Source organism: Pan troglodytes, chromosome 23 (genome assembly GCF_028858775.2).
Source record: "Pan troglodytes isolate AG18354 chromosome 23, NHGRI_mPanTro3-v2.0_pri, whole genome shotgun sequence".
Classification (NCBI taxonomy): domain Eukaryota; kingdom Metazoa; phylum Chordata; class Mammalia; order Primates; family Hominidae; genus Pan; species Pan troglodytes.
The window spans coordinates 33,947,323-33,963,969 of record NC_086016.1 but is presented as its reverse complement, the minus strand read 5'-3'; the positions used below and the strand labels follow the sequence as shown (position 1 = coordinate 33,963,969).

The 16,647-nt window shown below is 44.5% G+C and overlaps 1 protein-coding gene and 1 non-coding gene across 44 annotated transcripts in view; both read right to left on the bottom strand.

The window, feature by feature from the left end:
• DEPDC5 (DEP domain containing 5, GATOR1 subcomplex subunit) overlaps nucleotides 1-16,647 on the bottom strand; it is a 155,279-nt gene that overhangs the window by 60,445 nt on the left and 78,187 nt on the right. For 23 of the 43 annotated variants that reach the window (XR_010156137.1, XR_010156138.1, XR_010156136.1 and 20 more), the window contains 7 exons: nucleotides 15,067-15,132; nucleotides 11,889-12,072; nucleotides 10,201-10,361; nucleotides 5,419-5,536; nucleotides 4,818-4,985; nucleotides 3,398-3,617; nucleotides 1,659-1,792 (listed from right to left, as the gene is read on the bottom strand). Coding sequence is in view for 31 of the 43 variants with exons in the window: in XM_063808195.1 (XP_063664265.1) it covers nucleotides 1,659-1,792; nucleotides 3,398-3,617; nucleotides 4,818-4,985; nucleotides 5,419-5,536; nucleotides 10,201-10,361; nucleotides 11,889-12,072; nucleotides 15,067-15,132 (1,051 nt within the window). In the remaining 12 variants the exon portion in view is untranslated. Of the gene's footprint in view, nucleotides 1-1,658; nucleotides 1,793-3,397; nucleotides 3,618-4,817; nucleotides 4,986-5,418; nucleotides 5,537-10,200; nucleotides 10,362-11,888; nucleotides 12,073-15,066; nucleotides 15,133-16,647 lie in introns of those variants that run through there. The other 20 variants (XR_010156141.1, XR_010156143.1, XM_054675701.2 and 17 more) reach the window with 4 other exon arrangements.
• Nucleotides 11,700-11,806, bottom strand: LOC112206801 (U6 spliceosomal RNA). The gene has a single exon (XR_002941271.1). It is a non-coding gene; the product is annotated as a U6 spliceosomal RNA (small nuclear RNA).

The window sequence follows — 16,647 nt, the reverse complement described above, 5'->3', positions numbered from 1 at the left end:
AGAAGGAAAAATTGGTTTCCTGGGCCTGGCCTCCTGCTGTGTGCTGCCTAGGGACTCCGTGCACTGCATCCCAACCACTCTGGCCATGGCTAAAAGGGGCCAATGTACAGCTCAGGCATGGCTTCAGAGGGTGTAAGCCCCAAGCCTTGGCAGCTTCTATGTGGTGTTGAACCTGCAGGTGCACAGAAGTCAAGAATTGAGGTTTGGGAATCTCTGCCTAGATTTCAGGGGAGGCAGAAGTTTGCTTCAGGGGCAGGGCCCTCATGGAGAACCTCTGCTAGGGCAGTGCGGAAGGAAAAAGTCTCCACTGGGGCACTGCCTAGTGGAGCTGTGAGAAGAGGGCCACCATCCACCAGACCCCAGAATGGTAGATCCACCGACGGCTTGCACCATGCACCTGGAAAAGTGGCAGACACTCAACACCAGGCCGTAAAAGCAGCCGGAAGTGGGGTGGTACCCTGCAGAGCCACAGGGCTGGAGCTACCCAAGGGCCTGGGAGCCTACCTCTTATATCAGCATGCCCTGAATGTGAGACATGGAGTCAAAGGAGATCATTTTGGAACTTTAAAGTTTAATGGTTGCCCTATTGGATTTCAGACTTGCATGGGGCCTGTAGCCCCTTTGTTTTGGCCAATTTCACCCATTTGGAATGGGTGTATTTACCCAATGCCCATACCCCATTGTATCAAGGAAGTAACTAACTTGCTTTTGACTTTACAAGCTCATAGGCAAAAGGGATTTGCCTTGTCTCAGATGAGACATTGGACTTGAGTTAATGCTGGAATGAATTAAGACTTTGGGGGACTGTTGAGAAGGCATGACTGTGTTTTGAAATGCAAGGACATGAGAACTGGGAGGGGCCAGGGGTGAAATGATATGGTTTGGCTGTGTCCCCACCCAAATCTTATCTTGAGTTATGGTTCCCATAATCCCCACGTGTCATGGGACGGTCCAGGTGGGAGGTAAATTAATCATGGGGGCAGTTACCTCCATGCTATTCTCATGATAGTGAGTTCTCACGAGATGTGATGGTTTTATAAGGGGCTTTTCCCCTACCTTCACTCTGCACTTTTTGCTGCTGCCATGTGAAGAAGGATGTGTTTGCTTCCCCTTCTGCCATGATTGTAAGTTTCCTGAGGCCTCCCCAGCCCTGCAGAACTGTGAGTTGATTAAACTTCTTTCCTTTATAAATTACTCAGTCCCAGGTATGTCTTTATTAGCAGTGTGAGAATGGACTAATATACCTGGCTTTTTTTTTTTTTCCCCAGTAAAGATGGGGTTTTGCCATGTTGGCCAGGCTGGTCTCAAACTCCTGGCCTCAAGTGATCTGCCCACCTTGGCCTTCCAAAGTGGTGGGATTATAGGCCTGAGCCACCACACCTGGCCCCGGCTCAAATATGTTGAAATACTTTGTGGGCTAAATTAAATGAGTCTGTAATTCAAATTAAGTCCCAATCTAAAAGTTTATAACTTCTGGCCCATTTCATGTTATCCAACACCTACCAGGTATTAGCCTAGCTTTCTTTTCACGTAAATGCCTTCTCCCTAATTACAAGCTCCTTGTAAAGGAAATATTTCACCCCCTCAAGGGAACAGGGCACTGAAAACCCTCAGGGCTGTCAAGGTGGGGACAAGTCAGTCTTCCACCAAGCACTTACTTCTGACTGGCCTCCATCTCCAACAGGGCAGAGAGAGCTGAGGTTCCCTTCTTCCCCACTGGGGGTGCAGTTGACTCCAGAGAATGCGTGGAAATGGGCCCAGTCATCTGCAAGCCTTTCATGGCGGTCCCTTTCTAAAGCAGAGAAGAGGAGACAAGGCCATCAGCCAAGTGGGCTCTCAGTGGAAGCCACTCATGCCCCAGGGCATGCTGCAGCATTTCCAGGCCCTGGGAATCCCATGGACAGGGTCAAGGAACACAGGTTCTCAGTGTTCAGTAAGTGACAGAAAACCGCCTTTCATTCAAATGGCTGGTGAGCTAAAAATAAACTGTCCCTTTATTTGCACATCCTCATTTCACCCTCACCACAGATCTATGACGTAAATAATGTTAGCCCTATTTTACAGAAGAAGAAACTGAAGCTCAGAGAGGTTAAGGAACTTATCCCACATCCTACTGGAGCTGGAATCCAAACTCCAGTGACCTCACTTCAAAACCAAAGTTCTTCCCACTATCCAAGCTCTCCCAGACACGTTTCTAATCATAAGTGATGTTGTGTATATAAGGCAGCTGGCGTGAGAGGAAGAATACTGAACTTGAGGTTAAAAACAAAAAAACATGGCTGATGATGGAACATTCCCTGGTGATTAAAAAGAGTGAACTACTTATACACACAACTTGGATGAATCAGAAGGCATTATGCTAAGTGAAAGAAGGCAGCCTCAAAAGGTCACATATTGTGTGATTCTCTTTTCTGTGATGTTTGGAAAAGACAAAAGTACAGTGATAAGGAACACACCAGTGGTTGCCAGGGATTAGAGATGGGGGAGAACATGACTATAAAGACTAGCATAAGTCCAGGCATGGTGGCTCATGCCTGTAATCCCAGCACTTTAGTCCAGGAATTTGAAAACAACCTGGGCAAAATGGGGAAACTCCATCTCTACAAAAAATACAAAAAATTAGCTGGACATGATGCACACCTTTAGTCCCAGCTACTTGGAAGGCTAAGGTGGGAGGTCAAGGCTGCAGTGAGCCATGATCATGCCACCACACTCCTGCTTGGGCAACAAAGTGAGACCTTGTCTCAAAAAAAAAAAAAAAAAAAAAAAAAAAAGACTAGCATGAGAGAATTTTTTTGAAGTGATGGTGATGGTTACATGAATCTATATATTTGTTAAAATTCATAGACCTGTGTACACACACACACACATACACACACACACACACGTCAATTATACTATATGTTTAAACAAAATGCTGAATCCCAGTTCTGCCCCTTATAGCTGGCATATTCCATAACCCCCAGAAGCCTGAGTCTCCGCACTGGGTGGTGTGTGACTGAAATAAGGCACAGGGTGCTGGGAACTCTGGAGCAAGTAGAGTGAGGAAGGACTGCTGCTGTTCACCTCCTGAGAGTTTCTACTCAGGGTTCAGCACCCAGTCACACAAGCAGCTGTGCTCAACATAGGGTCCCACTTGGGGAGCACCTCAAGGCACCATGTCCTCAGGTGGAAGGGAATGGCTCTATGCCACAGAACACCACCCAGTCACTGCCTGCACTCTATCCCTTCCTCCTTTACCCCACGGTGGAGGAGAAAACACTATTTTGGATTTAAGGTAAACACTGGGCAGTTGAGGAGTAAATAAGTAGGCTGATGATGAGAGGCCCCTAATAGAGGAGGTGGCAGGCCCTGCATCTCACACCAGGCGCACTCCCTGAGTCCAAGGAGCCCTTACCCGCATCATGCGATCCGAGCGATGCCGCCTGCGAATGCGATTCAAGCCCTCCACAAAGCGGACAAAACCATCCAGGAGTTGCCACTCGTCCTCGTCTGCACGGGGCCTGTCCCCATAGATGTCGCAGTGGGCCTCCCCCTCCGTGATGCGCTTGGTGGCGGTGACACAGGCTGGCAGCAGCAGGAAGCGGGTCCTCCAGAACTTCAGGGACTCAATTAAGCTAAGGGGGCAAGGAAAACACAGGGTGGTGGTGAGAAAAAGGAGATAATGAAAGCACTCTCAGTAAACTCTCTGTGGAGTTGGTGTGTGAAGGTCCATCTCCCCATGAGCACGTGCTCATTTGATGCTACAGCTCATGGCTTTGTTGAAAATACAAGTTCTGAGAATGGGCATGGTGGCTCACACCTATAATCCCAGCACTTTGGGAGGCCGAGGCAGGAGGATTGCTTGAACTCAGGAGTTGAGACCAGCCTGGGGAACATGGCGAGACCCCATCTCCACCCTGTCTCAAAAAAAAAAAAAAAAAAAAGAGCTCTGAAGGAAGACCACAAAGGCAGTTTTTGCTTTGATTCCAGAGATATCAGAATGCTTCTGCACACCCAGGCCCAGTGAATTTGTGGCTATCATCACAATCACAAATCATGCATAGAAATCAAAAATTAAAAATGAGACGTCACAAAGCTACCAGCCAACTAGTGAAGAAAACGTTAAGAACACAATCTGCACTGCCACTTGCATCAAAGGGCACATCATCACTGAGCTTCGTGGGGTTTGTTTTTTCAATTGTGGTAAAATATACATAACAAAAAATTTATCACATTAACCTATTTTATTTTTTTGAGACAAGGTCTTGCTGTGTTGCCCAGGCTAGGGTGCAGTGGCACTATCAAGGCTCACTGTAGCCACGACCTCCTGGGCTCAAGCACTTCGGCCTCCTGAGTAGCTAGGACTATAGGGGTATGTCACCATGCCCAGTTAATTTTATTTTTATTTATTTATTTATTTTTTGAGACAGTTTCACTCTTGTTGCCCAGGCTGGAGTGCACTGGCTTGATCTTGGCTCACTGCAACCTCCACCTCCTGGGTTCAAGCAATTCTCCAGCCTCAGTCTCCCGAGTAGCTGGGATTACAGGCACGCACCACCACACCCAGCTAATTTTTGTATTTTTAGTAGAGACAGGATTTTGCCATGCTGGCCAGGCTGGTCTCGAACTCCTGACCTCAGGTGATCTGCCAACCTCGGCCTCCCAAATTGCTGGGATTACAGGCATGAGCCACCGCGCCCAGTCAACCCTGTCTCTTTACAAAGAAAAAAAAAAAGAAAAAGGGAGAGAGAGAGAAAGGGCAGAAAGTGTTAAAATACACATATACATCCTTGCCCAAGGATGCAAAGATGGAAATCCAAAGCCCACTCTCTGACCTGAAGTCTTCAGAGCCGGCAGAACAGATATACTGATCTAAGTAATTCCACTTGTACTCCTCCAGCCGTTCGTGGGAGAATTCCACCCAGCAGGAGACGAACTCTGAGTCTGAGTGGGAAGGACAGAGGCTGTAGGTGTAGTGGATCTGGGCAGATTCATAAGGATACCTGCAAAATAAAGGGCAGGTCCCCAAATTCAAAAGAGTTAGAGACAAATTCCTGCCAATTCTTATTTTCTATCTCTATACACTTAGAACCATCCTTGACATTTACCCCTCAACTGTAGTAACCAACTTATCCCAGGGAACGGTACTAGAAATTTCTCAAGATCTTCTTAAACTCTTTCCTTCTTCTCTCCTCACAATCTTTATTTGAAATAGGCTTGTCATGAATCATGCTAAACATTATAAGATGAATCAAATCCCTTTTGGAAGTAGGTAAGCTATAACCCTAAAATAACCCTAGAAACAAACAAACAAAACTCCAAAAGAAAAACCAACCACTGAACTTCCTCAGTTTGAATGATGTACTATACACACAATTTAGTATGTGGCCATAATTCAGGACAATAACTGAAGACTTTAAATATCCAAATACTCACTTGGGAAGGTATCGCGTCACTGTGATCATCTTATCCTTCAGCGTCACTTTGTGGAACGTTCTGCCCATACTCAGCCAATACTGGTCCTCCTCCTCGGGGCGGTTTCGGGACACAAGGCCTAACAGAAAAATAATAATTTCCTCCATCTGTTTGAAGCTCATTCCTATAACAGTCAATTGTTTCTCATCCATATAGATTCAGAAAACAATGTAACACTTTCTCTTAGGGGCAGTTTCATGGAAGAAAGTTATTCTTGGTTAAAAAAAAACATACAAAAACTCCTGAGGTTGGCAGATTTTTCTGTTATTAAACCAACCAGGAGCAGATTAGAGCCTGAAGGTGCTAGCTGATAGTACCTAGATGGCACACTCAAAGCTGAACAACCTGATACCTCATCCTCTGGAGAGGAAAGTTCTGTAAGAGATGACTGTGTTACTAAAATGGAACTCTACTACACCAGCATAAGCTGCCCACCTTGGCATTCGAGGTTCTCACTCCAAGGTGGCAGCCAACCTAGCTTTCTGGTCCTAGCTCTCACTAATCCTAAACTGCTATACCAAGTTTCAGTCTAAAAGGACCATTTATTGATTTGCTGCAAATATTTGCTCATGTTGTTTCTTCTTTTTTTTTTTTTTGAGATGGAGTTTCGCTCTTGTTGCCCAAGCTGGAGTGCAATGGCCCGATCTCGGCTCACTGCAACCTCCACCTCCTGGGTTCAAGCAATTCTCCTGTCTCAGCCTCCCGAGTAGCTGGGATTACAGGCATGCTCCACCACCCCAGGCTAATTTCGTATTTTTAGTGGAGACGGGGTTTCTCCATGTTGGTCAGGCTGGTCTTGAACTCCCAACCTCAGATGATCCACTCGCCTCAGCCTCCCGAAGTGCTGGGATTACAGGCGTGAGCCACCGTGCTCGGCCTGCTCATGTTGTTTCTTTTGCATTCTCTTCCTGGGCCACCACTGAAATCCCAGATCATCTGAAGTCACCATCAAATGCTACTTCTTCCAGAAAGCCATCAGGCCCCATCAGCAGTCTGAATCCTACCTTGTATATAGCTCCTTGTGCGTGTGTCTGTCACCCCTTACAAATTAAAACTTCCAGGAGGCCAGGGCTCAAACGTTGTTCCTCCTTACATTTTTAGAAGCACCTGATAAAGTGCCATGTCCAGTATTAGCTGAACTGAACTGAACGCAGGAAAGAGGAAAATAATCAGGAATCAAGAAAATGACAAGTGTTCAAGAGAGTAAAAATCATGCCTCAAAGAACAACCAAGCCAAGCCAAGATTCCTTTGATCTAGAAATGAAAGGCAGTCCTCTTGAGGCAGGAGAACAGGGTCTGGAGGCAGGGAACCTAAGGCTAATTCAGGCTGACTTCCTAGAACTAAATCAAAAGGAAAACCCCAACTTTCCACACCTAAGTAACAAAAGGACCGGAGGTTACTCCCTTCACAAACCACTCTCCGATTTTTCTGTGAGGCAGATGGAAAACTGAAAGTGTCTCTGATTGGTTTGATTTTTACAACCAAACAGACGTTTGCATAGAAGTGTAACTGTGTAACTTCACTTCAGCAACCAAGCAGACTGATTGCGAGCCACCACTTCATTTACTTAGCGTGTACACCAAGTAACCAACGGGACACTTCTAGAAGGTATTTAAACCCTAAAAAATTCTGTAAAGGAGCCCTTGAGCCCCTATGCTCCAGCCCACTCCCACACTGTGGAGTGTACTTTCATTTTCAATAAATCTCTCCTTTTGCTGCTTCATTCTTTCCTTGGTTTGTGCATTTTGTCCAATTCTTTGAGGTGCCAAGAACCTGGACACCTTCCACTGGCGACACTCATTCAGCTCTGAGACAGTCACATAGTGACAGGCAGCATGTGAGCGGTCAAGAGGAGAGAGGAGGACAGCAGAGGCTGAAATAATATTCACTGTGAGTGTGGAAATTTCCCCGATGGTGCCAAGGGAGTAGCAGGCCAGCTGCATACAAAACAGAAGCTACTCAGGGGACCCCAGGTCCAACCCCAGCACTTTCACTTGCCAGCTTGTGTGATCTTGGGCACCAAATCTCACTTTCTACAGCAAGAAAGAGGGCAAGCCCTCATCCAAGCATTCCTTCATTCATGCAACAAACACTCTGCTGGCTGTTGGGAAGACAATGCCATGGGACAAGGTTCATGAGCATCTGACATCGTACCTGACACCCCCATTCTAAATTAGGTGCACCCCAGTTATTCCTGTGTTTATCCTGCATGGTATTTATTCTTCACAATCTGTGATCAAATATATACTTGTGGTTTATTAGTTTAACATCTGACTCTGCCATAGACTGTAGACTCTGAGGGGAGGGCTGATGCTGTTCTGTTCCCTGCTGGAACAGGGCCTGGCTCACACTTAGTATTCAATAAATCTCTGATGAATAAGCAGCACAGGCCTGGTTGTGATGGCAACTTTTCTAGTAATTAGGATAACAATGGTACCCTTTCTGTTACTATAGAAATTAGAGAGATTAAATTTATCACAGCAAAAAAATAACCAGAAAGGATACAGTCAGGCAAGTAGCCTCTGGCCAACTAACCATCACATGAGGCTCATGGATCAGCCAGGAACAGAACTGGACACAGAGGAACTCAGACCACTGAGGGACATCCACCAGCTATTCCAGAGAACAACAGGTGGGCAGCCTGGAAGGTGCCAGTGACATGAAAGGTGAATTCATCTTATTACTCTTAGGATAAAGGACAAAATCCTTCAGACAGGCTTGGGTCTCCTGACATCTCTGGCTGCACCTCCGGCTTATTCCTTGTGCTCCATCATATCAGCCTTCTTTTTGGCGTCCAGAAAGTATCTCAATGCTTTCTGCCACAGAGCCTTTGCACAAACTGACCTCTGCCTGTTATGCCCTTCCCTTCTACTCCTGCCCTCCATTCCCAACCTGCCGCTCCTGGTAACTCCTACATGTACTTCGGGTCTAATCTCAAACCTCATCTTCTCAGGGAAGCTGTCCATGACCCACCAGATTAGATAGGGCCCCATATTAAATGTTCTGACAGCCCCATGACTTCTCCCTCAGCCTTTATCACAACATATAATTATATTTCATAGTTTGACTAATGTTATTTTCCCTGACTGGGCTACAAATCCTCTCCCCAGCCAGGCAGAGTAAGTGCTTCAAAGATACTGTTGAATCAATGTGTGAATAAATGGATTCATATATTTATTTTTCTTTTCTTTTCTTTTTAGAGACAGGGTCTCCCTACATTGCCTAGGCCAGTCTTGAACTCCTGGGCTCAAGGGATCCTCCTGCCTCAGCCTCCCAACGTGCTAGGATTACGCCCAGCCAAATTCATATACTTTTTTTTTTTTTTTTTGCAAATACATAATTTTATATACAAAAGTAATACAAATGTGGCACATATACACCATGGAATACTATGCAGCCATAAAAAATGATGAGTTCATATCCTTTGTAGGGACATGGATGAAACTGGAAACCATCATTCTCAGTAAACTATCGCAAGAACAAAAAACCAAACACCGCATATTCTCACTCATAGGTGGGAATTGAACAATGAGATCACATGGACACAGGAAGGGGAATATCATACTCTGGGGACTGTGGTGGGGAGGGGGGAGGGGGGAGGGATAGCATTGGGAGATATACCTAATGCTAGATGACGAGTTAGTGGGTGCAGCGCACCAGCATGGCACATGTATACATATGTAACTAACCTGCACAATGTGCACATGTACCCTAAAACTTAAAGTATAATTCATATACTTATTAACCCATACTGTTGCATATTACTGTATGCCAGGCATGTAGTTTCCATTGTGGAGGACAAAAAAATGAACAGAAATAGTCTTGGCACTCAAAAAGGTTAACATTCAGTAGGGTCTGGAAGATGAATACAAGGCAACATGTGATAAATGTCACAAGGGGCTTTCAAAGAAAATCCAGGTAGAGTCCAAAGCTTCATACATAAACAACAGGGCCTGGACTGGATGACCGCATGCTCCAACAGGGCCACAGTTCTCTGATCCTCTGGCCCAAGAAGCTTTCATGGGGACAAAGATGATCCAAGGTTATCACTAGGTGATCAGGGGAGGGGGGGGTCTTGTTAGCAATAATGAAGAGACAGGAGACTAAGACAGCTCATTGATTGTTCCAGGAAGTGATTACTGCTTTCTGATTCCAGGCACCTGCACTTAATTCCCTCTGTTAGACTTATTTTAGAGGAGCTCTCCATTGCCTGGCTCTGATTCAATTAGCAACACCGATTCTCTGTTACTTACTAGCCTAATCTGCCACTCATGGATGACCCATTCTTGCTTCAAGTCACCAAGCTTCAGTGATAAGAGACAGATGAACCCAGAATAAGAAAATAAGAACAAATGTAAACTTCAGGTTCAGGTAACATCTGACAATCTGCTGTGTGCCAGGTACTGTACTAGAAACAATTAAATATAGGTTTAGAAACATTGACAGCTCAGTAGTGACTCAGCTGCCTACTATTCCCAGGTGTCTGTCCAAGCCAGGCTGTCCCATTCCTGAACTTGGCCACATCCACTGCCTTAAAGGGAGAGTTGTAAATTAAAGAGAGCATTTAAAATAAATCCATACCTAAAGGAGACTTTATTCCTCACTTAAGTAGAATTTATAAAGAAAACTTTTATGTCGAAAACGATTACTACTAAATTTATCTACTATCTACCATCTTGAAAACCCACTTCCACATACACAGTAGAAGAGAAAAAAATAGAAATCCAAGGAGAAAAACTCACCTCGGCTATAGAGTGGGCTACTGCTCAGCGGGGGCGGGACGGCGGGATTGGGTTTCTGTGTCTTGGGCTGCACTATGATTTGGTAGCCCTGCATGAGACGTTGGCAAATAAACTCTTCAAACACCTGCTGGGCTGTCATCTGCACACCATCTTCGTCCCTCCTGAAAACAACAGATGATTGCTCATACAGATGCTTGGCCCGAGACAGTGACACTTAAGAGTGCACAGTCTCATCACCTCCTTTGCTTCATCCCCTTATAACCATTCTATGGTGGTTCATAAAACTAACAGTTTGAGCTGGGCATGGTGGCTCATGTCTGTAATCCTAGCACTCTGGAAGGCTGAGATGGGCAGATTGCATATGCATAAGCCCAAGACCAGCCTGGGCAACATGGCAAAACCCTGTCTCTACCAAAAAATATACAAAAATTAACCAAGTATGGTGGCACGCGCTTGTAGTCCCAGCAGAGGTTGCAGTGAGCCAAGATTGCATCACTGTACTTCAGCCTGGATGACAGTACATAAAAGAGATAGAGAAAAGAAAATATAACAGAAAATATGAAAAAAAAACTACTAACAATTTGTAAATCAGTGTTTTGGGGAAAATTAACAGTTCAAAGAGGTGAAAAGAGGCAGGTAACTCAATGCCCAAATGAGTAATTTTAGAAAAGAAGATCAGATTTAGTGTGCCCAAAATAATTGCATTAGAAAATATGAGAATAAACATCAAAGCCAGAACCAACTGGAGTTAAAAATAAATCAATCAACGAGGAGAAATAGTTGATATCAATAGAACTCTGGAGAAATGAACAGTTCTTACATCATAAAATTACCCACAGCCAGTGCAGCAGCTCACACCTATAATCCCAGCACTTTGGGAGGCCGAGGTGGGTGGATCACCTGAGGTCATGAGTTCGAGACCAGCCTGGCCAACATGGTGAAACCCTGTCTCTACTAAAAATACAAAAAATTAGCCATGTGTGGTGGCACACGCCTGTAGTCCCAGCGACTCAGGAGGCTGAGACATGAGAATCGCTTGAACCTGGGAGGTAGAGGTTGCAGTGAGATGAGACTGCACCACTGCACTCCAGCCTGGGGGACAGAGTGAGACTCTGTCTCAAAAAAATAAAAAAAAAAGTTACCCAAATATAAAAAGAGGACACAGGCTTGAAAATTCAGTGTTCAGCCAGACACAGTGGCTCAAGGTAGTAATCCCAGCACTTCGGGACGCAACAGATGGGCAGATGACTTGAGCCCAGGAGTTTGAGACCAACCTGGGCAATATGGCAAAATAGCGTCTTTATAAAATACACAAAAATTAGCTAGATGTGGTGCTGCCACTCCCAGCTACTCCTAGCTACTTAGGAGGCTGAGGTGGAAAGACTGTTTGTACTCAGGAGGTAGAGGCTGCAGTGAGTTGTGATCATACCACTGTACTCCAACCCGAGCGACAGAGTGAGACCCTCTCTCAGTTAAAAAAAAAAAGGAAAAAAAAAAAGAAAGATAAAATACAATTCAATGTTTTTTTTTAATTTTTTATTTAACGGCCATGCTAATCTTCTCTATATCGTTCCAATTTTAATATATGTGTTGCTGAAGCGAGCACAAATCCAGTGTTCTGATGCATGTGTGGGATATATCCGAAACCCTCACAAACCAAGCCAACTGCCTTTTTCTCTGACACTGACCTGTCGATGTCTGCTTCTGGAAGGAGATCATAACAGCCCTCTGTGTAGTCATTCTGCAGGCCCTGGCGGTCAGGGAAGTAGTCGGTGGTAAGGGGGAGGCACGCCGGAGTAGTGAGAGACTTCCAGTCCACTCCAACTGTGCAACAGAAGCCTGGCACTACAGGGGGAGCAGACAGTGTCAGAACTGCCTCACATAACAGGGGGAAAAGGTACATGTGGTCACCATGGCAAGTGTGGGATGGGGGGCCAGGGGAGGGAAGGGGAGGGAAGAGTGGGGAAAAAAGTTCATGGTGAAAGATGGTAAAATTGCCAGGATTGGGAAGAAACGGGGTAGGGGAGGGAGAAAGAGAGAGAAACAGAGTTTGTTAGACAATGCAGTGCACATGCTTATCCAATCCCATCATGCAAATGGGATTCACAGCTGATATTTTTCATTTTCTGCTGATTGTGAGCTGCAGCCGCAATGCAGGTGAGATTACGGCAGGGCAGGCAGAATTACATGTCGAAGCACATCAATGTTCCAAGAGCAGGGAGGCCCAAGCACGAGCCTCTCCCAAGGGCTGCAGAGTGGCTAGGTGGGGAAAGGAGGGGAGCTCAGCCTCGTTTGGGAGCAAACAGCATACAGTAGCAGAAATAAGGAATACTTCTAGCACTGCAAAAATAAGTAACAGATTCAAAAGGGTGGGAGGAAAAATCAAGTAAGGATATCTGGGAAAGTTAGGAGGCTGGAACTTTAAGAGACAGAGTTTAACAATCCAAAAATGAAGGCTGCAGTTAGCAGAGCAGTCCTGACCACATGGGTCTGTCCCGAATTGCCTGCTCCTCAGTTAAAGCAGAGTTTCTCAGCCTCGGCAACAACAGAGACTTTGAACCAGATAATTCTTTGTTGTGGGGGCTGTCCTGGGTACCGCAGCAGCATCCTTGGACTCTACTCACTAGATGCCAGTGGCATCCCCTAGCTGTGAAAACCAGAAATGTCTGCAGGCATTGACATGTTCCCCTGGGGGAGGGAAATCCTCCCTGGTTAGGAAAATCCTCCCTGGTTGAGCTTCACTGAGTTAAAATAATAGGGCAGTTACCTCTTTAAGTAATTTAAGTGAAGACTATCTTTTAACTTTCCAAAGAAGGGAGCAATATGAAGCCGAAAAACTCTGAGCGTTTGTCTCTAAGTTCTGAATGGGATACTCACTTTATTTTTGTACCATGCTAACAGCTTATAATGTGTTGTAGCCCCTGCTGCCTCATCAGCCCTCCCGTCAATGAAGAACAAAATTTGTGTGCTAAGTCACAGCAGAAAGATGCCCCACGTGGCACCACTGACTTGGGGAAGATGATTTAGCCTGCAACAGATCTAATTCATGCTCTACACAGGCCTTATTAACTCATTAATAATTCAGGAATCCAAAACATAGCCCCGAATAGCCTAATTAATCATCTCCATTTTTCTATATGGCAGCCGAGAAGGTGAGCTTGTTTCTACTTCCTGGCTAAAACAGAAGATGAGGACCTGATCAAAGCCCCAGTGGGGAAGCCAGAAACAGAAGACAAATCTATCTTTATGTCCTCTTAGATCATCCTGGCCATCATCAGCCTTCTGACCCTCAGGATTATAAAAATCTTGTAGAAATGCTTTCTGTTGGGCACACAACAAGACACAGACTGTTCAAATGCTTAGTTCGAGATCTCATGATGAGAAAGGATCCTGATTGTAAGTTTAAGGGTGTTCTGTCTCTAGGAAAAGAGTGCAGCCTCTTTTCTAACCCCAGTATCTTCTGGTTCTGAAAAGAGGGACTCTGAGGAAGTTCCACACCTCAGAACCACTAAAATAACAATGATGAGCAAAGGTAACAAACTCCGGTGACAGGGTTGTAGAGAAATAGAATCATCTATTCATTGCTGGTAGCTTTCTGGAAAATAGTCAATCTGCCAACCATACTTTGGGGAATGTAATCCAAAGACATTAACCAAAAGAAAAAATACACCTGCTGCACCATGTATTATGTATTATTATTAACTCTAATTTAATAGAGACAGGGTCTCACTATATTGCCCGGGCTGGTCTCAAACTCCTGGGCTCAAGTGAAGCACCCACCTCAGCCTCCCAAAGTTCTGTGATTACTGGCATGAGCCACCGTGCTCAGCCCACCAGGTATTATCATACCTGCATTATATGCTACGGCTAAAAAGCAGAAAGCCATCCAAATGGTCATGAATAAGAAATGATTACTCAAACCAAGATACAGTAATATGCTTAATGTTGCCATTACAAATGACTGCTAGGAGGGACCTGAACAAATAGTAAAAGGATTATTAAGTGGGGACAAAGGCTGGGCGAGGTGGCTCACGGCTGTAATCACAGCACTTTGGGAGGCCAAGGCGGGCGGATCACGAGGTCAGGATCACGAGGTTAGGAGTTTGAGACCAGCCTAACCAACATGGTGAAACCCCGTCTCTACTAAAAATACAAAAATTAGCCAGGCATGGTGGCACGCGCCTATAATCCCAGCTACTCAAGAGGCTGAGGCAGAAGAATCACTTGAACCTGGGAGGCAGAGGTGGCAGTGAGCCGAGATCACGTCACTGCACTCCAGCCTGGGTGACAGAGCAAGACACTATCTCAAAAAAAAAAAAAAAAAAAAAGTGGGGACAAAAAGACTCAGTGATATACATCCATTGGTCACAGCTAAGTAAAGTTTATCAAATGGTAGGATTTTCTCTGCTATTTTATTATTATAGATATTTAGACATTCTCTTACTGCATAGCTATTCAAAAAGACAATCAAAAGGAATGCAATTCAGCCAAATATTTCAACTACAGGCAGGTAAATGATTCCAGTTAACAGCCTATTATGTCTTTCCAACTTTTTCATGGAGATATCATTAGGCAGTTAAGGGTGAAGGCCAGCTCTGGACCAGCATGGGGGCCTTATAGGGAATCTGCTACCTTTCCCAGGTGCCCCTGAATCACCTTCCAAAACAGGTCATTCAGTCACACACCCCCTCACTTTCCATCACAGAGTCCAGAGAGTCCTCCCTCACCACATCGCCTTCCCATACCCCAGAGATATGTGTACCTCAGGACCACTCACTTCCCACAGGGCTTCCTCTTGTTTCCTCATGCTCTGACCACCCCACACTCCCTGTCTACCCCTTTCCCCAGTCAGCTGCCCCCTCTTACTTGGGTCTGGAGAGGTAGAAACACTGTCCTCTAGAGAATCCTTATTCTGGGTCCTAGGATTCATACCTATGGAAAGATAAAAACAGCTTGTCTTAAGAAGGCTCACTCTGCAAAAGAGTTCTGACCAGTTATGGTTGAAAAAGGCAAATTGGAGCTAAAATTACAAATGTAAACCAAGTACAAATTCTGTGCTGAGTATTTCAAACAGTACAAAAGAATCGATCAAAGAAAAATGATCAATCTAAAATTGGGAATGAGCCAGAACTTTACTCTGAGGTTACTGGTATCATTCTTTGCTAAAAGAGATCACACAAACACGAGCAACCTGCCACTTATTTTAAGAAAACGGACACATTTCAAAGTCATTTCAACTAATTAGAGCAATCTTTAGTGAATATAAATGACCTATTTTTGACAGTGAGCTTTGATCGTGCCACTGCACTCCAACCTGGGCGATGACAGAGTGAGAGAGACCTTATCTCTAAAAAATATATAAAATAAAACAAAATGACCTATTTAAATTTAATCCACTCATCAGCCATCCTTATCTTCTGGGATTTTCTTCCCCAAATCATGGCTTTCTACAATATGACATAGGACATCGAAACTCACTACTTTAACATAAAAACAATGATTTTACCTATAACTGGGCTGAAAGGAAAAACCGGAAGATTCTTTGAAATGCAATTTATTGACTGTCGAGTAATACAATTAATTTTAAAGCACATCTATCAGTACTTAAATGTCCCTTTCAAAACATATATTTACCAGAAAATTCTGATGCCATAAAAAGAATTGAGGTTGAGCATGGTGGCTCACAAGGCCAGGAGTTGAAGGCTGTGGCAAGCTATAATCACTCCACTGCTCCCCAGCCTGGGTGATAGAGTGAGACACCATCTCTATGTAAATACACATAAAAATATTTTTTTAAAAAGGACTGGAAAGATGCTCACTAAACATTCAACAGTGGCTAACTCTGAGAAGAAAGCTGGAGGAAGGGATAGGAGGTAAAAGAGAATTTGTACTTTTTACTCTAAATACTTCTGGGTCATTTGAATATTTTATAACAAGAACAAGTATTTATAAATTTCTTGTGAAAGCTTTGAAAAAACAATCTACAACATGACAGAAAGCACTTGCAAATCATGCACCTGGCAAAGGACTTGCATCCAGAAGATATAGGGAACTCTCAAATTCAAAAGCAAGAGAACGAACAACCCAATGAGAAAAGGACAAACAACATATGCAAAAGGAACATAAGTATATTAAAAGATGCTTAACATCAGTAGTCATTAAGGAAATAGCAAATTAAAAGCACAGTGATTAGCCAGGCATGGTGGCATGCACCTGTGTTCACAGCCACTCAGGAGGCTAAGGCAGGAGGACTGCTTGTGCCCGGAAGTCCAAGGTTGCAGTGAGCTATGACTGTGCCACTGCACTCCTGCCTGGGTTTCTCAAAGAGCAAGACCCCGTCTCAAAAGAAAAAAAAAAAAAAGTGCAGTAAGATACCAATACATGCTTATTTGATTTGAATGATGAAATAATGAAAATGACTGGATATACCAAGTGTTGACAAGGATA